We start from the raw sequence: 23,005 nt of genomic DNA on the forward strand, positions 1-23,005 counted from the left end.
TGGTGATTGGCGACTCTGTTTTGCGGAACGTGAAGATAGAGAAACCAGCGACCATAGTTAGATGCATTCCAGGGGCCAGAGCGGGCGACACTAAATCTTACCTCAAACTGCTGGCTAAGGCTAAGGTTAAATACAGTAAAATTGTTATTCACGTCGGCAGTAATGACACCCGGTTACGTCAGTCGGAGGTCACAAAACTTAACGTGGAATCGGTGTGTAAGTTTGCTAAAACTATGTCGGACTCCGTAGTTTTCTCTGGTCCCCTGCCCAACCTGACCAATGATGACATGTTTAGTCGCACGTCGTCATTCCACCGCTGGTTATCTAGGTGGTGTCCAGAAAACAACGTGGCCTTCATTGACAATTGGCACACTTTCTGGGGAAAGCCTGGTCTGATTAGGCGAGATGGCATCCACCCAACTTTAGCGGGTGCTGCTCTCATCTCTAGGAATATGGCCGATTTTATTAACCCCCCGAAACCATGACAACCCAGAGTTCAGACCAGGAGGCGGAGTTGTAGTCTTACACACTTCTCTGCCGCTTCTCTAGGACTGTCTCACACCCTAAACTCTATCAACTCTATAGATGTTCTGTCTGCTCCCAGATTATTTAAACCAATAAATAACAAAAGAGGAGTTTCTCATAGGAACCTTATTCAAATCAGTACAAGTTCATTGGTAGAACAGAAGAATAGGAAAATTAAATGTGGTCTTTTAAATGTCAGATCTCTCTCATCTAAATCTCTTTTAGTGAATGATCTGATAACTGATCATCAGATTGATCTATTTAGTTTGACTGAAACATGGCTACAGGATGATGAATATGTTAGTTTAAATGAGTCTACTCCACCCAGTCATAGTAATTATCATATTCCTAGAAGCACAGGTAGAGGAGGAGGAGTGGCAGCAATCTTCCACTCTGATTTATCTATTAATCCTAGACCTAAGGAGAGCTTTAATTCATTTGAAAGTCTTACTCTTAGTCTTCCCCATCCAGAACAGAAAATACAAAAACCAATTCTTTTTGTTGTGGTGTATCGCCCACCTGCTCCTTATTCTGAGTTTTTAGCTGAATTCTCTGAGTTTTTATGTGATTTAGTTCTTAGAACAGATCAAGTCATTATAGTAGGTGACTTTAACATCCATGTTGATGTTGTCAGTGACAGCCTTAGCTCCTCATTTACATCATTATTAGATTCGATTGGCTTTTCTCAGAATGTAAATGGATCAACTCACAGTTTTAATCACACCTTAGATCTTGTCCTAACATATGGCATAGAAACTGAAGGTTTAACAGTATTTACTCATAACCCTCTTTTGTCTGATCATTTCCTCATAACCTTTGAATTTGCAATAATGGATTACACAGGAACCGAAAAGACATTTCATTACAGTAGATGTTTGTCTGACAATGCTGTAACTAGATATAAAGAATTAATTCCTTCTTTATTTACCTCAGTGCCATGTACCAATGTTGTGGACGACAGCAACCACAATTTATCCCCTGCACTAATAGATTATTTTGTCGATGGCACTGCAGCATCGCTTAGTTCAACTTTAAACTTAGTTGCTCCTCTGAAAAAGAAGGTCATAAATAGGAGGAGGCTAGCTCCATGGTATAATTCACAGTTGCGCTGTTTAAAACAGGAAGCCCGAAAGCTAGAAAGAATTTGGCATTCCACTAATTCTGAAGAAGCTCGCATAGCCTGGAAAGATAGTTTAACAACTTATAAAAAAGCTCTCAGTAGTATTAGAACAGCATATTATTCATCATTAATAGAAGAAAACAAGAACAACCCCAGATTTCTTTTCAGCACTGTAGCCAGGCTGACAAAGAGCCACAGCTCTGTTGAGCCATCTATTCCTTTAGCCCTCAGTAGTAATGACTTCATGAGCTTCTTTACTAATAAAATTGTCGGCATTAGAGAAAATATTCAAGGCATCCTTCCAACAGCTGTTAAAGATGCAAGTACAGTGACATTAGAAACTTTTGTACGACCTTATCAATATCTGGAATCCTTCTCCCCAGTAGATCTTCTTGAGCTCTCTTCAACAATTACAGCATCTAAACCATCAACCTGTCTTCTAGATCCAATCCCAACTAAATTGCTCAAAGAAGTTTTTCCATTAATTAACATCTCCATATTGAACCAGATAAATTTATCTTTATTAACAGGATATGTGCCTCAGTCTTTTAAGATTGCTGTAATTAAGCCCTTACTTAAGAAAGCCACTTTAGATCCAGATGTTTTAGCCAACTATAGACCAATCTCCAACCTTCCCTTTATTTCCAAAATTCTAGAAAAAGTTGTTGCTAATCAGTTGTGTGACCACTTAAACAAGAATGGTCTGTTTGAAGAGTTTCAGTCAGGTTTTAGAGTTCATCATAGTACAGAAACAGCTCTGGTTAAAGTTACCAATGATCTCCTCATGGCTTCAGACAGTGGACTTGTCTCTATACTTGTTCTGCTAGATCTTAGTGCTGCATTTGACACTATTGATCATAATATTTTACTACAGAGACTTGAAAGTGAGGTCAAGATTAAAGGAACTGCATTAGACTGGTTTGAATCCTATCTATCTGACAGATTCCAGTTTGTTCATGTCAATAATGATTCCTCTACTTATACAAAAGTAAGTTATGGAGTTCCTCAGGGTTCTGTGCTAGGACCAATACTCTTCACGTTATACATGTTGCCATTAGGCAAGATTATTAGAAAACATGGCATAAACTTTCATTGCTATGCAGACGACACCCAGCTATATTTATCTATGAAACCAGATGAAACTAATCAGTTGGTTAAACTCCAAGCATGCCTTAAAGACATAAAGGCTTGGATGACCTGTAATTTCCTACTCTTAAACTCAGACAAAACAGAAGTTATTGTATTCGGTCCTAAGCATCTCAGAGATTCATTATCTAATCACATGGTGTCTTTGGATGGCATTACCTTGGCCTCCAGTACTACTGTAAAAAACCTTGGTGTTATATTTGATGAGGATATGTCCTTTAAATGTCACATAAAGCAAGTGACCAGGACTGCCTTCTTTCACCTGCGTAATATCGTCAAAATTAGGAACATCCTGTCTCAGAGTGATGCTGAAAAACTAGTTCATGCATTTGTGTCGTCCAGACTGGATTATTGTAATTCATTACTGTCTGGCTGTCCAAATAGCTCTTTAAAAAGCCTCCAGTTGATTCAAAATGCCGCAGCAAGAGCATTGACAGGAATTAGCAAGAGAGATCATATTACTCCAGTTTTAGCTTCTCTTCACTGGCTCCCTTTAAAGTCTAGAATAGAATTTAAAATCCTCCTCCTTACATACAAGGCCCTTAAAGGCCTAGCTCCATCGTATCTTAAAGACCTTATTGTACCATATCATCCCAGCAGATCACTTCGGTCTGAAAGTGCAGGCCTACTTGTGGTTCCTAGAATTTCAAAAAGTAGAATGGGAGGTAGAGCTTTCAGCTATCAGGCTCCTCTCCTATGGAACCAGCTCCCAGTTTGGGTTCGGGAGGCAGACACTCTCTCTATTTTTAAGGTCAGGCTTAAGACTTTCCTTTTTGATCAGGCTTATAGTTAGGGCTGGACTAAACCATCCCTTAGTTATGCTGCTATAGGTCTAGGCTGCTGGGGGACGATGCACCAAACACATGTCCTCCTTCTTTCTTCTCTCTCCTCTCTCGCATCCTCCACTTTCTTTTCTCTGGCACAGAGCTCTTGCCCTCTAATTTCCTATATACTACTAGTCATACAATTCTGTGCTATTACTATGTAGTATGTTTACTGCTGTGTGTGTCCCACCCCCCTTCCCCCCCCTTCCCCCCCTTCCCCCCTCTTCTTGTGAGTATCTCTGGCCTGGAGTGGTGTGTTTCCTGTGGAGCTCTATACTACATCTGTTGTCGTGGTCTCATCAGCCTGCCTAGTCTTCATGGAATCCTGAAGTTATCCACTCCTACCTGAATGAACAATTCTCCAACCTGCCTATGATTCCTCTTACATTTTCAAACTGTCATGTAACATCATCAGTTTGTATCATAAGATTCCACATGTACACTTTAGTCAGATATGTGTATCTATGACAGATGTATGTTTATCTTGCTGTTCTCTTCTCTTCTCTCTTTGCTGTTCTCTTCTCTCTTTCTTCTGTCTGTACCCGGCTGGCCTTAGGCAGATGGGTCCCTCCATATGAGCTGGGTTCTGCTTGAGGTTTCTTCCTGTTAAAAGGGAGTTTTTCCTTGCCACCGTTGCCTTCAGGCTTGCTCTGGGGGTTTCAGGCCGGGTTTTTGTAAAGCGTCTTGAGACGATTTGTATTGTTATTGACGCTATATAAATAAAATTGAATTGAATTGAATTTATAAATGCTTACTAACGTCTATTAAAATATAATACCCCTACCAGAGATTAGTGTGTTTCAGCTCAGTAACTCTGATCTTATTGACACATGTGGTGATAAAACATTCTAGGTGGTTGGCTAAGATAATGTGTTTATATCATTTACAAGTGTACCATGTATGCTTGATATTTATGATGGTAATTGGTGTTTTTCTTCATTCAGTTCTTCTGTTATTTAAGGAATATATATAATAAGACACAAGAGCATTATGATTCAACTTTAGAAAATATTTCAGTATAAACTGATCAGTTTAGTCCAAACTGTAATTATCTTGATTGTATATGTGTAGAAGTGATAAACAGTCTTTTTGTGCACCATTTTCCTGAGTTGTAATCTTCCATGGAATACTAAAGTGTGAACCTTTAACCAGTCCAGTCCTCACCATTGTTCAGATTGATGGCACCGACACGATGACTTTTAAAACAGCAACAGCACCTGACCTCACAGACATTAGCTGCTCCGACCTTTGACTCTGTTGCATCTAGAGAAGCTCCCTGGAGCTGTGAGTCCTCAGGCGAGGCTCCTTAAATATTGTCCAAGGGAAATAACCTCATCCTGTGGACTAATGGTGTGGACAGGACCTGAACCACTAAATCCCATTGATTGTACTCGCAGAGAACACAGGCCTACATTGATTATGTGGCTTATCATGACTGCTTCTCAGTCACACGAATAAGTCCTAATGTTTTGCTCAAGTGAGCCATCGATCACTTTGGTTTCAGCTGACCAAAAAGCAATCTTGTTTGCCTCTAGTAGTTAAAGAGGACCAGTCTGTCTTTAGACTCGCACACCAGTGAGACGTCAGTTATAAACACTACAGTCCCCAATGTGTGCAGCAACGTGGGATTTATAATTTGGTGGTGTAGTAATTTAGAGGCACATTCAGTTTTTTTTTGTCTGATGGAAGCCTGGAAAACAATATGGATCATTTGTCCCTTTCCATCAAAATTTGAGGCAGTGATAAAAACAAAGACCAAAAAACAATAAAACATTGATTGCAATCCCTAAATGTGTTACTGCTCTTTGACAGAGGATTTGGAACAATTTTGTTTTGTATATTTTAATAAGACAACTTTATAGATGAGAGCAACAGGTCGCCACTCAGAAAATGTTGTTTGTTTGACTATGATGGTGTAATAAAATGAACAAAGGCACTTCAGAGGGTTCTGGTGTGTGACTGCCTCATTTAGCAAAAATTACATTTCTGCAACATTAAAGTGGAATGCTTAAAATTTACCACTTTGAGGAGGTTGGAAAATACCAATATTTATCTAGAGCTGTAATGTATTCACAGACTAGCATGTTAATATGTTTTATGCACTGTATCTCTGTTTGAATGGGATGGACACAGCACACTACACTAAAGTCGTCTGTGTGTGGTTTGCTGCTATGGCTATTCTTTGATCATCCCATCCATCCGAACGTATTCTTTTGACATACACCAAAACTCACAATATCCGTCACATGTGATTTCCAGGTTCCTGAACTCTAGGTCCATCATCCGCGTAACTTACAGTACGTATCTCCAGCCAGTTCTTACGGATGCAATATGTGAGCAACTCCTTGACAGATCCTCTTCAAACCAAAGTGAACATACACCGATCAGGCATAACATTATGACCTAATATTGTGTAGGTCTCCCTTGTGTCTCCAGAACAGTTGTGACTCATCAGAGAATGGACATGGGCCTTCTGAGGGTGTCCTGTGGTGTCTGGCAACAGAATTATAATTTTTAGTGGGGGCCTTTGGGTCCTATGGGTTGAGGGGAGGGGCCTCTGTGGATCATCCCACAGATACTTGATCAGTTTGGAATCTAGTGAATTTGGAGGCCAGGTCAACACCTTATGCTGTTCTTCATGTTTTTTTTTAGTTGTTCCTAAACTGTTTTTGTGTGTGTGTGTGTGTGTCAGGCTGCATCCTGCTGGGGATGGCTGCTTCCATCAAGGAGTGTCATTGCTATGGGGTGGGGGTGCCTGGTCTGGTCTAGGTGGGTGGTACATGTCTAAGTAACATCCACATGAATGCCAGGTCCAAATGTTTCCCAGCAGAACATTGAACTGTCACAAGATGATCAATGTTATTCACTTCTCCTGTCAGTGGTCATAATGTTGTGGATGATCAGTGAATTATATATTGTTGTTATGTTTTATTATTTCACCAAAACGTAAAATACTATGCTCAAACAATAGAGGGTTAAAGATTGCAGCAAATCAAAAATCTCTCTGTTTCACTTCTGTAACTATATCTGCAACATTTTCACTTTCCCTCTTATTATTTTGACTTAAATCTTAATTAAGGGGTTAATCAGCTCTTAGTCACAGTTATTGACTGGTGTTTATTTTGACATCAGATAAATAACTGGCTGTGTTATGCTAAACCATCATGATCTTTTCCATGTGTCATAGCAGATGAAAAGGGTTAAGCTCCAACTGCTGCTGGCTCAAACCGGTCTTAGCGCAGTGACAGATGTCATCCTAATGGATGCCTGTGGTTCCTCAATCGACAGTATGGAAGCAATATCAACGGGGAGCTTGGAATCGAGCCCCCCCTGTTGGGGAAAATGTCAGCCATTTTACATTTTCAAAAAGAAACTTGGGAGGAGAGAGAAGGCGCTTGGAGATGGGATCTTGGAGAGGAAGATCAACATCTGACTTCCAGATTGGTTCTGCAACCTCAAAGTACAGTACACACTGTGTTAACAAGGAGTTTGGTGATCACATGACATTAAATGTATTATATTTAACATGTGCCGCTGATTCCCCTGTATATTTTTATTACATTATCTGTGTACATTGAAATCCTGGCGTCTTAAAGAAAAAGACTTAAGACTTAAAATAAAGCTAAATTTTATATTAGAATGACATGTTCACAGTCAGTCAGCTGATTAAAATGATTCAAAATAAATGTCTTCCAGATTTAGACCTGAAATAAATTATTACAAGTATGACTGACCAACTGCTTTTCCAGCTAAAATAAACCATTGCTGGCTGTAGATGCTTTATTATGCAATTCTGTGTGTTCCAGTTCAATATAAAGATAGCAAGAGTATATGAACTTTTGTGTCTTCTGCTGTTCCAAAGATGACCCGAGAGCCCAAAGTATTACTTCATCTGTCCTGCACAGTGAGCTACCGATACTAACAAGCACGATGGCTGGTCCTGTGACTGCATGGAGGGGTGACCCTGCCATTTTCCTCTCAATTACTGGGGAAGATATCTCACTGGCACACAACAGGGGGGAGTGGGAGGGGGGGCGCAGCTTTATTGTGGTTGAAAATATCAGTGAGGGTCCATGGTACTCAAATTCACAGGGCTTAAGAGCTTGAGTGATGGGCAGACTTGGGGGTGAAGAAGAATTGCTCAGATTCAAGGCTGGAATGGGAAACGAGGTCATCAAACTGGCTTGGCCTAACAAAGATACACCACACACATGCAGAATGGAAATAAGTCCATTCTAATTCAAGGTATCCCCTTGTCAAGCTCAGTGACTTGAATGGCATCTATAGCTGGGAGTAGACTGAATGCCCTCTCATGGCTCTGTAGGTTTAAACACACATGGCAACCACCGGGACACTGATGATTCACAAATCAACAACCAAATTAAATCAATTCCGACTTCTGCTAGAAATATTCTACTGGGAAACAAACCATGACGCTGACATATAAGGCAGCCAAGCGTGTAGCACACCAAGAATGAGTAATTTGAACTTGCACTTGCACTCGACGCACACTTCGCCCCGGCTTTTGTTTGCAGACAGGGAGACAAGCTTCTCCAAGTCTGGATGAGCATTTGGGAGCCTGTTAGTTCAGTCGAGCATTAAGTTGGCTGATGCCGATTTCCTTTAACACCCCGTGGTTGCCTGACTGTCTGCCACGCAGCTTCATAGCGGAACATAACAGGACCATCAAGCCTGCGCCATTACCTAAATACTTCCTCGATGAGCAGAGGCAAAGGCTGTGAAAAACAGCGGCGCGTCGCCTCATCGGACCAGTTCCCAGATCATATTTTGCATCGAACCACAAGCTGTTAGTTTGAAAATTTGCCCCTGTTAGCATAGCAGTTCAGACGCGGAGTCTGTTTCTGAGTGTAAACAGTACAGTGATTAATTGAGTATTTAATTGGTTGGAATAATAAATTGTCCTTTGAGAGTTTGGAGAGTTGCTGTATTTTTCAATAGTAAACTGATTATTTATGACATAATTTGTTCAGAAATTGTTGATTTATATTTTAAGAAGCAAGATGGGGGCTTATAACCAATAATAAGCGCCTATTTTCTGACACTTTAGGAAGTAGTTACTCTTCTACTAATCCATGATAAATGTCCAGAATGATTTTATGTCATTCACTGACCCAAGTTCTTTTAGAACAAGTGTGTTTTTCCTTGACTATCAAGCTAAAAAAGAGAGAGTATATACAGCGGCAGCCGTCATGAGGCAGATTTTTGCAATGTCCTTCGCACAAAAGTTGGAAAACAAAGTCACACAACGACATCCTGACACAAAAACATTTATTGTTTCGGTCGATTCCTTTAAAATATTTATTCATTTTCCAATCACATCTCATTGATATGAAGCAGTCAGCATACAGAAATACTTTAACATGAATCTGCAAGGGCTTACAGTTGTATTTTCTTGCAGCATGATCAGAAGCCTGCTTAAGACAAAAATCCTCCGAACACAAAGGCAGTGAATGCAGGAACAAGAGTCATGTTAATTAACGGCAACGCACAGCATGATCTCACCTCCGCTTTTACAACACACCAACTGTAACAGTCTGTCTGGCTTAGGAGCTCATTGGTTCCATACATCGTCCCTGAGGGAATGGAGAGCAAAAGATGACACAGGGCCTGTACAGTTTATGTTTACACTGATACACCACGCAGCATACTGGAATGTGGCATTTTAGTTCATATATATGTATATATAAACACAGAAATCCATATTCCTAGTATGAATCTTTTTAATCTGCATAATTTACGATGTACATATGTACACACATACAAGGAATTAGTTCTCTGCATCCAAGTGAGCACACTTGAGCAGAGTAGTGGGCTGCCCTACGAGCAGTTTGGAGGGGTTTAAGTTGCTTGCTCAAGGCACCTCATCCATGGACACAGAGGAGTCTGAACCAGTGACCTCACGGTCCCAGAGCTGCTTCTTTAGCTACAGATCCCCCAAACTAGTCCTCAGACCCCCCTGACTCCACGGCTTTCATAGTGTGGCAGTGTTTCAGAGCCATAACACACACTTGCATACTGAAACACACACACATATTTAACACAGGACTCACACACAAACTTGAGAAAGCTTATAGGGACACGATATTTAAACGGGGGTCGAGAAGGCGTCAGATTATTAAAGGTGTACAGAAGTTAGCACCGTTCGTGTCAAGATACAAATATGATACAACAATACTCTGATAACAAACAATCACACAAATCAATTCATTTTAGCAAATCACTTTGGAGACAAGCATTTTTTTTTTTGTCTCAGGTTAAAACAAGTTCAGTCAGCAAGTGAGACAGTTTCCAAAACACTGCAGAAGAAAAACACCAACGCTATCATTCCAACAATCTAAGTATTTAATCTATAAAAGGTTCATCCTTTCACTAGGCAAATGAATACGTGAATACCTAATATTGGCACAACCACGACATCTTTCAGGGTTTGTGCGAGAACAAAAGTACTTTTCAAATAGTAGTATCATATTTAAAATTCTTCAAATATTGCTACAAAATTCCTGCAACCACTTTTTTTTTTACAATAAGAGACACATCATAAAAAGTTATCTGATATAAGTTTTTCTCGCCCACTAAATGGAAGAGGCAATTTTCTATCACAGAGGGATGTCTGAAAATTGTCCGGCCTTTGCCACTGGAAGGCCTGAACAGTCCTGGGGACAAATGGTCCTTTCTCATCACCAGTACAACATCTAATGTGCTCCATCAAGCTTAGTGTTTTACACAGCAATGCACTCCTGACCTCATACCGGCGTGGTCCTCCTGTTCACTCCGTCTTTCACATCTTTCTGGTAGCAGTTGTGGACTTGTAAAAACCCAGAGTCCCTCTCAGGGCTGTACGGCCCTGCAGTACCACTTCCGCCCTTCAAAGGGTCTCTGCTGAGGGCGTACAGGGATATATCCCCCATAGGCAAGCCCATCCCCAATCCTCCTGCGCCTCCGCTTCCTCCACCGATCTTCCTTCCCACCGGGGAGGGCTCACGGGACGGGTCAGTTGACCTCGAACTGGAGCGCGAACGCCGTCGTCGGTAGCGGTAACTTGGTATGCGAGAGTATGGCGAAGAGGATGAGGTGGTTTTGATGAAGTCGCGCTTGGCTTTGTAGCGCGTCTCTTTGTTTTTCTCAATATAAATGTTGACCGCGAGAACGCCCACTGACTCAGCCACGATGAAGGAGAGTGCCCCGAAGTAGAAGGACCAGCCGTAGTTGTAGTGGTTCTTCTTGTCCTCGTCTTTCTTGTCGCTGGGGTCTCCGGCGTTGCTGGAGATGTAGACAATGATGCCAATGATGTTGCTCAGGCCTGAAGAGAGGAGAGACAAGAGAAGGAAAGAAGGAAGGAGAGGAGTGAAGATAGACACTTTAATCTTACCACTGTCCCTTCTGTCACTGTGTGTGGAAATGTGTGTGGAAGGTGCACTTTTCTTCAGCAGTGTTTGGTTTATCAAAACATTTCTTTCACAAGGAAAGGTTTGCTTTTAAAAGGAAATAACTAAGAATTATCTGTATCACAAACACCAAAAAGTAATCTTCTGTTAATATCTTTCTCATTTTTTCAGTCTGTTGCACTGCTCCAAATCTATTTGTTTGTTAATCTACAATGTACAGTGTATTGCCAGTATCGTCCTACCTGCAGCCACAAACAGGATGCCTGCACTGAGCAGGATGGTGTTCTTGCTGCTGTAGATGCGTCCAACCCCGACACACAGGCCTCCCAACATCAGAAGGATGGTGCTGAGAATTGGGAATAGGCTGGATGCACGTACTATACCTGCTCACACAAGAAAGAGACAGGGAAGCGTGACGATACAAATTAAAAATGTTAGATAAAGACTGTGCAGGAGAGCTCAATGGATAACAGACTGGACAATGTTAGAAGACAGTGCCATTTTATCACAGATGTGCTGGCTAATGAGCAACAACAAGACTGAGTGTCTACAAAGTAAAACCGATGCTAATTAGAATGTCTAAATGAGCTCTGCATATACAGTGTTTGCTCAAAAACCACAGTACTGGACAACATTTTCTGATGATGTTGCTAGAGGCAAAGTCACAGCTCGCATCATCACATCTGGGACACTGGGAATATCAACATCTGACAACTAGATGTTTCATAGAATACATAAGCCTTTGGACCAGCTGGTGGCCACAGAAGGAAAGGTCACCGGAGGATGACCAAACTAAGATTAATGGTCTAGAGGGCATGGATGTCTGGACAAAATGTCATAGCAATCCATCCAATAGTTATCAAGATATTACAGTCTGGACTGAAGTGATGGACGGACCGATTCACGGACAGCCTGGCAATGGTGACCCTGGAGGTATGGATGAAAACGGCGGTGTGCAACTGACAAAGATACGAAACAAAAGTACATTATCCACCACAAGTTTTTCACCTGTAAAATAAATGACAAGTTTCTTGGTGTATCTGCTTCACAAAAATCTGTCATAAGCAAATCTTTTAAAGGACCAGCATACAGGGTTTAGTGACATCTAGTGGTGAGCTTGTAGACTGCAGCAAACTAAATGCACCTCCATCACTACTTTACTTCCAAATATGTCAGAGAACTTTCTGTGGTTGCCTCTTAAAGTATTTGATTTGATTAATATTATAATTATTTGTTTTTGATTTTAATGGGAAATTATAATATGTTTTAACGAGCAGGTTCTGTAATACAGTATGCACAACTAACATGTTTTTGTAAGATAAGTTAAATCTTTATTGATCCCCAAGGGGAAGTTGGATGTTAAAAATGTTAATTGGATGGCAAACAGTAAGATAGAAGAAGAAGAAGAAGAAAACAGGGAAAAACTACGCAAAATATAGATTATATTAAAGGTACAAATATATTTAGAGTTGTTGTACCAAACTGAAGTTAGATGAAAAAGCACACAGGGCAGGAGTGGTGAAGGTTGAATACACAATATAGATGTCATGAATATCATGAATACTGACAACTCCAATAGCAATGACACATTGTAGCTCTGCCATAGGTGAATAAAGGGAGTGCATGAAAAGCAAAAGCTCCCTCACATCGAACCGATAACTGTTTCCTTGGATACTGAAGCCTGATTAGCGGATGTTGCTGACTTTCTGTGAGACTAACCAAGTGAGCGCAGAGTTTAATCTTCCTGCTCAAGTTGAAGATCATCAATACAGACAACACGGGGACAGTTGCCTTGGGACGTCAAACTAGGCACAAAATATGACATGAGTGCGGCTGATCTGAAGCCTTAAGCAACATGATTGAACTGTAATAACCTAGACAACCCACCGTGTTCAGACAACTCTCAGTGCAGCGACTCAAAATGTTTTTTTTTTTCTTACCAGCGTCTCTGTTAAAATGCGTTGGTCAAATGTTAAACGTGCTCTTAAGTGGGTAATGTCTGCCCTGTTTTAGGCAAGCCCTATTACTCAGCACACAACACACTTCATTATCTCCAATGCCCCAATTACTGTCATGACATCAGGGTTTTTATAGGGACGGGCTAGAGGTGTCATGACACATTAAGTAGCCTTGTGATAACTCCATCACCGCTCAGGAAAAAGGAGAGAGATTAAGGGCTGAAGTGTTTGAAGATGAAGAGGTTGCATTGACTTACGTAAGATGTACTCGGAGCTGTCTGTATCGTAGTCGTTATCCTCTGGAAAATGATTGATCCGAAAACAGCTGCCTTTGTTGATACCTGCAGAGGAGCCAAAAGCACGCTGAGTGGGAATGTGACTTATGGCGGTAACAATCTGGGAAATGACAACAGCTGAAGGAAACCATTATGTATTCACCGTGAAGTTTGACACGAGAGCCTCTAAGACAGAAGGGAGCAAGACACCAACTTGTATGAACCTGAGACAAATAAGTTAAAACCAGTCTCGCGTTGCCAGTTCATGCTGAAATGTCCTGTTTTCACCTCTAACCGTGTCAGAAAGCATTTGATGGCAGACTGCTGAGGTTCTGATGTTCTGATGTTCTCAAGCCCTCGGGCACCTTCAATTCAAAGACCCAGTCTCTTCACTGAGAAAATCTTCCCTCCGCTTTTAAGAGAATAAAACATTGGAGGATTATGAATATTGAAAGGTTCGACTTTGAATTAAAAGTGTGACTCCTGATTTTGCTGCCACATCCTGTCATTTCTGTCTTTGTTACTGTGCCGGTTGCTGTGGAGATGTGTTAGACATCCACAAACACACCTTGGGATGTGTTTGTATCATGTGTATGAAATTGTCAATGCGAAGTAGACCGAGCTGGGAACAGACACATGAAATAATATAGCATCACATCAACACTTGGATATTCTTATAAATAATAAAGGTCTCTAAGATAAGGTCGTGCTCTTTCAGTGGAGAGAAAAAAACACAGACCAAACCATGTCTCCTAGTTGAACATGTCTTGAAAACATCAGAGTGGGTATGAAATACTATGCTAACTAATGAGTAGGCTTGCTTGAAGTCTTAAAGTGATCTGAGAGTGTGACAATGAAGTGTAAACTTGTTTGTTTTACATGTTTTCTCCTGAGCAATCAGAAGTCATTTGCAGTTTTTACTAGGGATGGCTCGATCCGTTACTTAGGATCGGTATCGGCCCGAAATTGGTCAAAATTTCAGGATCGAATAGGCTATCGGAAAAAATAACTATAGCCCGTCCGATCCGATACCCAAATGCTCAACTTAACTTTGCGCGACATGCCGTAAACAGAGAGCAGCTGCAAGCGTGTGTAAACAGAACATCGTGACAGTGAATTAGCCTAGCGCTCTTATCATGTCAGCTGTGTGGAGTTACTTTGCATGCAAGGAAGAGAAAAGTAAAACAGCCGAATGCAACTTGTGCAACGCGAGTGTCTCAAGGGGTGGCAGCAGCACTGGACGCAAGTGTTGGTGACAGTTATTTAAAGTTAGCAGTCACTTAGCAGGGGTGCCCATTACGTGATCGCGATCGACCGGTGCGGGTAGATCGCGTGCCATTGGAAAAAATAAAATGTTTTAGATGTTAGTCTGGCTTAACAACTAACTGTTGCACCTCCAAAACAAACAGCAAGACAAACGTTCATCTTTATTTATTTTTACTTTATATTTGCAACATGCCCTCAGTTCAGCGGCACACATCCACAGCCACGCACAACTTCAACCACAACAACTCAAGACTACCGTCTTTCTTAAAGAGACAGCGCTATTTTTCTACAGGTGCAGTGCACCAATTTTTCTTGATAAAGATAAAAACAAAGATGGATAGAGCTTTTAACACTGTAGCAACAATCAATATGACTTAGGATAGGTAGATCACTTTGACTTGGTCAAAAGTAGCTCGCAAGCCAAAGAAGTGTGGACACCCCTGTCCTATAGTCTTCAATGGAACATTGGAACTAAGTCCATTCTATATCTAGTTTGATATGGGTGTTTTACATACAGTTCAACCCCAGAGGTTACATGTGAAAGAAGAAACATTCAAGTTTGCAGTTTGCACTGATTTGAAGTTTAAATAAAGAGCTTATGGCTTGAGGCACATTGTGGGCTATTTTATTTCTCCCCTGAGGGGAGCAGAATATTTGTTGCACAGTTTGACCATGGTGTTTTTAGATGTCCATATTAAGCAAAGTACATCTATACAAACTATATGTATCATAAACAACTTAACAGAGGAGAAAAGAAGGTATCGGATTGATATCGGTATCGGCAGATACTCCAAATTGCAATATCGGTATCGGTATCGGACATGAAAAAGTTGGATCGAGCCATCCCTAGTTTTTACCAGTGCACCTAGTGTTCTCTGTTTATTGAGCAGTGCTGTGATATTTCTGGATGATAATGCGCTGTGTGAAGTAAGGTGCCAGAAAAGTTAAGGAAGTAGTAGGCCCCAAGCTACCAAACCTTGATGTAACCAATGCAGAAACAATTAGCTATGTTTATCTTTTACAGTGGAAAGGGGCTTGTATTCAGTTTGTTGATATCCTCACAAGGAGCACTGAACTCAGTGAACTGGACGTTCAGTCCTTCTGTTGCTCACTGTCAACATTGTGGCAAATCCTGAAAACTGGACTTCCAGTGAAGGAAGTGGCTTGTGTGCACCCTTAATGGTGAGTGTAGCCAGTAGTGAGCATTGGCTGATTAGCTGCAATCACTGGCTGCTTCTGCTGGCCCTGAATGGAGTGCCTTTATGCATTCCCCGGCGACATGGCATTTTGTGACAGACAGCTCATTTGGGTGAGTTACACATTTTCGGATAGAAAGGTTTTATTGGGTAGGAAATCCATCCGCTGTTTGTTCCTCTACAATAACGCTAACAACGTGACACAATACGTGCAAGCAAAACACAAGCAGGATTTGTATTTTGTGTTTTTCATGTCTTTGTAGCCAAAGGCGCACAATTCTCTGTTTGCGTGTATCTATTTAATTTTTAATTTGGATGGTTAATGCCTGAGGCTGTTGAGAAAGAGAATACAAAGAGATAAAGTTATGAAACATGCTCAACAGCACAGACTGAGCCTGTTATCTCACCTTTCAACACTGATGCTCTATCTTTCTTTTATCAACACTCTTAGCACGATCATGTCTCAATGCTCAACAGTACAATTTCCCCAATCTAAAATGTTTTCCTTTTCTGAATCCTTTTGAGCTTTTATGCACCAAGCGCACGTTTAGGATCGATACAGAAACATAATCACTGTGCAACATTGTTTTGGGTGTCTGGGTGTAAGTGGATTACCGATCTAGGAATCTAGGAAAAGCAGTAGAGTAAATAAATATGATGAGAGGATGTCACAGTAAAATGAATCAATACGTGATACACAAGGCCAATGAGAAAATATTAGGGGGAATGATGAAAGAAAGATAGAGGGAGAGGGAGAGAGAGAGAGAGAGAGAGAGAGAGAGGGGGGAGAGGGGAGGTATCTCCCCAGAGCCCATCTGTCTGAGAGACCGGAGCCCATCTTTTATTACTCAGCATAGCTTCACCATAGCAACCTCCCCCCAGCAACCCAGAATCACATTTCTAGCTCCGCTTCTCAGAGGACGCCTTTGACATCTCACTAATGCATTCTCCAGGCCAACGCAATCACACACACACACACACACACACACACACACACACACACACCCCACACACACACACAGAGTCGAAGCATGAGACACACACTCACGCATACACACAAACTTAAAATGCACACACACACAAAAACAGAAATTAGCCTTGGTGGTGCAGAGACACTCAAGAAACACCCATAGAGAAAATATTATCATTTAGTGCAGGTTCATATGTTTGCCTGAAGTCTTTCAGCGCCTTTCCAGCGTGGTCGGAAATCAGGGACCAGCGCCTTAAGTGAGAGTTGTTGTTGTGTTTCAGCATGACTGGCTGCAGAGCAAGACTTCACTTTGTTCCCTTTAAAAGTTTGTTTTCCACCTTCAGTGCACCTCCGTTTTCTTCTACAAGACATTGCAATCATACAGTTGTCTGTTTAGCACATAGAGACAAGTGATGGGATTTCACCTGCAGGGTTAACCAACATCTGCCAAGGCTTAGTTGCTGTTTGTGCTGCTCGTTTGTGCTGCTCATTTTAACTAATAAAATTGTTGGTAACTGACTGCGAAAGATGTGACCCTAAACAAACAAGAGACAATGTGCACAAGGTTGTCAGGAACTGAAAGAATAAATTAGTATTTTATTTTTATTTGCACAACAAATACAGCAAAAGAAGTTGAACTGAAGTTGCCTATAAGTCACAAAAATTTTGAATAGTATAGTCTTTGAGTGGATGCCACTAACATTGAAGACAGTGAAGCAAAGGGGCATGAGAGAGGGAGTGTAGGAGAGAGAAATAGAGCAACAGAGAGTGTGTTACTCAGTTTTAGCTTCATATGTGACACCCTGGAAGGAGAGGATGGTGAGAAATATCACAGATGTTTAAGAACAGAGTGCACGCCATCTCACTCCTGCTGAAGACTCTTAAGAAGCGAGAGAAAGAGTGAGTGAGAGAGAGAGAGAGAGAGAGAGAGAGAGAGAGAGAGAGAGAGAGAGAAAGTGGGGATGTGTCTTTTGATTAACATTACAGGAAATCCATAAATAGCAATGTCTTTTTTTTTTTTTCACGTGAAATTCCAGTAAAGAAGAAGTAACAGAGCAGATTTGGAGCCTGGAGCGACTCAGAGCTCTATAATGGCTGTATCCATTAGCACAGACTCCTAGGTCCATATGGAAACACAGGAAAACACATGTGTTTAGATGTAAATATGTGAAAACAATTAGAGGATCAACTGTCTGTGATCAATAAGGAAATTATGTTTTTCCATACCTTGTTTTTTGGTCTGATATGATTATTATTTATTGATACATGAATACAATCAGGAAAATCCACATTATGTCCATTCAGCCTCCTCCCACTTCAACCTTCCATTGACATTAGTTGGTTTTTCACCAGTAGTAGCTGGTTTGGCTACGATAAACCTGATATGTGTAAATATTTTTTGCACCTTTAACACATTTACTTTTATGTAGTTTCATTTGTTTTGCCTTATTCTATTTTTTTGTATTTGGCTCTGTTGTTCCCTGACGCTGTAACAGCTTAATTTCCCCACGGGGATAAATAAAGTCCTATCTTATCTTAAACTGTTGGATTTTACTTGAGTGGCTGCAACTGCAACATGTGTTTGGCTGTAATCCTTGAATGGGCCTGTCCAAACATGGAATGAGATGGACAAATGTAATCTGTAAACCTTTAATCATAAAGAAAAGGGCAAAAGTTCAGCAACAGCGTGCAGAGATTTGTCCCCCTGAATGTGATTTGTGCTGCAAAATAAACTTCTTTACAGGATGAAAACGTTTGTCAGTGAAAAGAGGCGCATACGTATCAATCAAAGTGTGGATTTCAGCACCAACGGCAGAGGACAGCTCCGCGGCAGACAGAGATGAGGGAAGTCATCTTGTTTCCTTTCAGTGACTCAGTCGCTCACAGTGGTGTTCAAACAATAACGACCTGTTCTCCCATCATAGCAAGCCCAGCCCCCAAACTCCTCGCGCGTGTTTGCTGGGGATCATGGGAAAGCTGCGGACCAGCTGAGAAAACGACGAAATCTCCTGAACCAACAAGCCGGTCCCTTTGCTGAACCAGCCCTTCTGTAGCTGAAACTTATTAGAACCTCATTTTGTGAAAGGAGTTCCCAGCCATGTCGCGTAATTGAGAAACCTTAGATCATAACTGTACATGCAAAATTGATTTCATGTTTAACCAAGCGTCCATACTGGATTTGATCATTGCTTTGTCTTGTTTTTATTTATTTATTTTTTAGATTCTATAACGTTGTAAATAATTAAAAGAAATATTTTTAAAGGAAAACGAATGTAAACGATTCATTACGCACACGAAACTCCACCTCTGCGCACACTACGCAGCATGTTCCCTCCAATTTGTGTTATAAAAAAATACCTTAAACTCTTTCATTTCATTGCACCCAACAACAGAACTGACGACCACGAACACTTAGGCGATTTCTATAATTCCTGCGTATTTTTACCTCACAAACACACATATATATTTTTTGCAAATTCTCATACACTTTTTGCAGAAACGATTCTGTTGTTTTCACTCGGAGTTCCTAGAGGTTTATTCCACTGACAGAATGTGTAATGGACCTGTCATCCATCTCACTGAGGGGACTGTCTCCTCCTCATCATAAAGACAATCACAATAAGATCAGCTGGAACAACGCTGGACAAAATACACCCTTGAGGTATAAAACAGAAAAAGTTCGTAAACTTAAAGACACCAACTTGTTCGACTTTATTTTACCTTCTATGCAGCAGATCCTCCACAGCCCGGAGTGCGTCAGGTCGCCTCTGACTTTCTTGGTTTGCATCTGGCTCTCTTCGGTGGTGACATTGGTGGCGTTGCAGATGTACGCCCGGGAGTAAAGCCAGTAGTCGGTGCCGATGGCGATGGTCATGAGGCTAAAGGCGGCGAAGGCCCCCACGACGGCCAGCAAAGTCTGAACCCCTCGGTCACACCATGCCATGGCGTCTCATAATGCGAGGAACCCACACAGCAGCTTACGCACACGGCGAGGAGCACACGGCGAGGAGCGCACGGCGCCAGTGGTCATGGCAGGAAGAAGCGCTCGGGTGTCGCTGCCATCAAAGTATCGATCCTCACACTGCCTGCTTAGCGCTTCCTTTTCCTCCGAAAGTTCAAACCAAGTTGCGGAGCTGGAACGATCGCGCAGCTGGTTTCAGTTTTTGAGTAGGTTGGTCATGTCCTCAATCCTGCTACAGGTGGAAATAAGAAGAAGAAAAAAAAAAACAGATGGAAACACATTCCCTGAACTCCCAAAAGAAAAAAGAAAAAATGTAATGACGTTTAAAACATGTCGAGCACAAGCGGTTATGGCTTCTTTACAGTTTACTGTCCAACATTAAACTAGACGGTGTGACAATGGATGCAGCGTCGTTGATCCAGACCACACCTTCCGCGTCTGCAGCCAATTGGAAACGGCGATGATAACAGCTGTTGGAAGAAGAAAAGATCAGTGACACCAGCATATACAGCAGCAGCAGCAGCATTTCGCAACATTCTGGGAGGGAAATGGATTTTGCAGTTCGTTTGTGCAAAAAAAGAAAGAAAGAAATAATAAAGTCCACAAAAAAAAAAAAATGCAACAGCCATCATATAAAAAGAGAACATATGCTGTAAACATGCATGCTGCAGGGATTTAAATGTTTTCAAAAACATCTAGAAACCAAGAAAAAGATAAAACGCCACCACTGGCAGCGGAGTGGAGATGAGAGAGATTTCATCTGAGCTGCTGCACCAGTAACTTTAAAGCAGGAAGGATCATCGCAGATGAAATGTTTCTTAAAAAAACAACAACATGAAAACAACTTTGAAGTTGGAGCAATGTAGCTGCAAGATCAGCAGCTAATACAAGTAGAAAAGTGAGATGTAAATGTTGGCCATAAGAGAGTCAGTCTTATAAAATCTGCATTAGGGGCTGAGCCTGTCACTTTAAGCCCTTGGCTGCTTGCAGTTGGGGAGCCATCTCCCCTTTTCACACTGACAGAGAACAAAAGCAGGGTCTGCAGAGTTTGGTCCATGCTGCTTCTCTGCTGCCCCATCTTTTAACAGGGGCCCTTTCTATGGCCCCAGCTTCTGAGTCATTTCCTGGCCCCTGCGAAGAGAGTAGAAAGACTGCACAGAGTCTGTGTTCGGGTCTGAATGTGTGTGTGTGTGTGTGTGTGTGTGTGGAAGGAGATGCTGGAAGTAGGACAGGAAAGTGAGGGTTAAAAGATAGAGTGAAGAAAAAAGGAAAGTCAGGCGTGGGAGGAATAGTGAGATTAGAATATGATGAAGAGTTTGGACAAAAAACAAAAAAAAAGGAGCTCGCAGAGAAGCGGTGAGGATACAGAAGAGAATTGGTTTGACTTTTTACCTATAAAAACGTGCTCATTTTGGGCTGTCATGTTAGTTAACGGAACCGGAGCGGATCTACTGGAGTTCAGTCGTCTTGACAAAAGGGTGAAAGTGTGGAGATCACAGCTGGTGAGCAGACAGGCGTAGGGAGAGATGGGAGGTTTCAGATTGCATCAGCAAACAGAAAATTTAAGCTCTGACAGTTTTAATACCGTTATAGAATATGTGAAAGGCAACCACCAACTGTTGTTCTTTTCATCTATTTGGACAGATGCTGCCTCATCTTTGACTTTCAGAGTGAGTCAAGGAAAAATGGTATAATATAACTATCTGGTGAAGGTCTGGATGTACAGCTGTGGCCAAAAGTTTTAAGAATGACAGAAATATTAATTTTCACAAAGTCTGACGCCTTAATTTTTATGAAGGCGATTTGCATAGTCGAGTGATCAGATGTATTGCAATTCATTGCAAAGGCCATCTTTACCATAATCATGTCAGTGGTTCTCTGGTTAACACAGGTGAGGGTGCTGACGAGGACAAGGCTGATTGACTTAGAATGACAAACTGGAAGCTTTAAAAGGAGGGTGGTGCTTGAAATCATTGTTCTTCCTCTGTTAACCATGGTTACCTGCAGGGAAACACGTGCAGTCATCATTGCTTTGCACATAAAGGGCTTCACAGGGAAGGATATTGCTGCTAGTAAGATTGCATCTAAATCAACCATTTATGGGTTCATCAAGAACTTCAAGCAGAGAAGTTCAGTTGTTGTGAAGAAGACTTCCGCGCCAGGACTGTCTCCTACAGTTGCTTCAGTTGCAGGATCGGGGCACCACCAGTGCAGAGCTTGGTCAGGAATGGCAGCAGGCAGGTGTGATGGCACGCACACACGCAGTGAGGCGAAGACTTATGGAGGATGGCCTGGTGTCATGAAGGGCAGCAAAGAAGCCACTTCTCTCCAGGAAAAACATCAGGGACAGACTGATATTCTGCAAAAGGTACAGGGACATTGGACTGCTGAGGACTGGGGTAAAGTCATTTTCTCTGATGAATCCCTGATCTCTGATGATTGTTTGGGGGATCTGGGAAAAAGATTCTCCGGAGAAGAAAAGCTGAGCGCCACCAGTCCTGTGTCATGCCAACAGTAACGCATCCTGAGACCATTCATGTGTGGGGTTGCTTCTCAGCCAAGGGAGTGAATAAAGAATGGTACCAAAACGTCCTCAGAGAGCAACTTCTCCCAACCATCCAAGAACAGTTTGGTGATGAACAATGCCTTTTCCAGTGTGATGGAACAACTTGCCATAAGGAAAGAGTGATAACTAAGTGGCTCGGGGAACAAAACATTGAAATTTTGGATCCATTGCCAGGAAACTCCCCAGACCTTAATCCCACTGAGAACTTGTCAATCCTCAAGAGGCAGGTGGACAAACAAAAACCCAGAAATTCTGACAAACTCCAAGCACTGATTATGAAACAATGGGCTGCCCTCAGTAGGGATGTGGTCCAGAAGTTAACTGACAGCATACCAGGGCGAATTGCAGAGGTTATGAAGAAGAAGCGTCAACACTGCAAATATTGACTCTGTATAAAAAGCCTTTGACACTTATGAAATGCCTGTAATTATACTTCAGTATGCCATAGTAACATCTGACAGAAAGATCTAAAAACATGGAAGCGGCAAACTTTGTGAAAACCAATACTTGTGTCATTCTCAAAACTTTTGGCCGCGGCTGTTGCCATTGCTGAGGTCTTACAGAAGCTGAAACGGTCTGTTTGCAAGATCATGCAGCTCATAAAGTACAAACGTAAGTCATGGATATTGGCCACAACCACAAACTCATGCTGCTAATTGAAAGGAGACTCATAAAGTCTAGGACCGTGTCATCACTTAAAGCCGTGGGCTGTTTGTAGCTGGGGCTCTGTGTCAGTGCAGCGATCTCCTGTTTCACCATGACACACAGAGACCGTCTGGTTTTCCAGCAAT

General features: G+C 41.7%; 1 protein-coding gene across 1 annotated transcript; it reads right to left on the reverse strand.

Annotated features, from left to right (window-relative positions):
* Positions 1-10,142: 10,142 nt before the first annotated feature.
* LOC311499073 (voltage-dependent calcium channel gamma-4 subunit-like) lies at positions 10,143-19,630 on the reverse strand (the record flags this gene model as incomplete). Its single annotated transcript, XM_084559913.1, has 4 exons — positions 10,143-10,936; positions 11,264-11,404; positions 13,237-13,320; positions 19,408-19,630. The coding sequence occupies 4 exons, from the start codon at positions 19,628-19,630 to the stop codon at positions 10,380-10,382; spliced, it is 1,005 nt and encodes a 334-aa protein (XP_084416039.1). The 3' UTR covers positions 10,143-10,379.
* Positions 19,631-23,005: the final 3,375 nt, after the last annotated feature.

Source organism: Chelon labrosus, assembly GCF_963514085.1.
Source record: "Chelon labrosus genome assembly, chromosome: 2".
Classification (NCBI taxonomy): domain Eukaryota; kingdom Metazoa; phylum Chordata; class Actinopteri; order Mugiliformes; family Mugilidae; genus Chelon; species Chelon labrosus.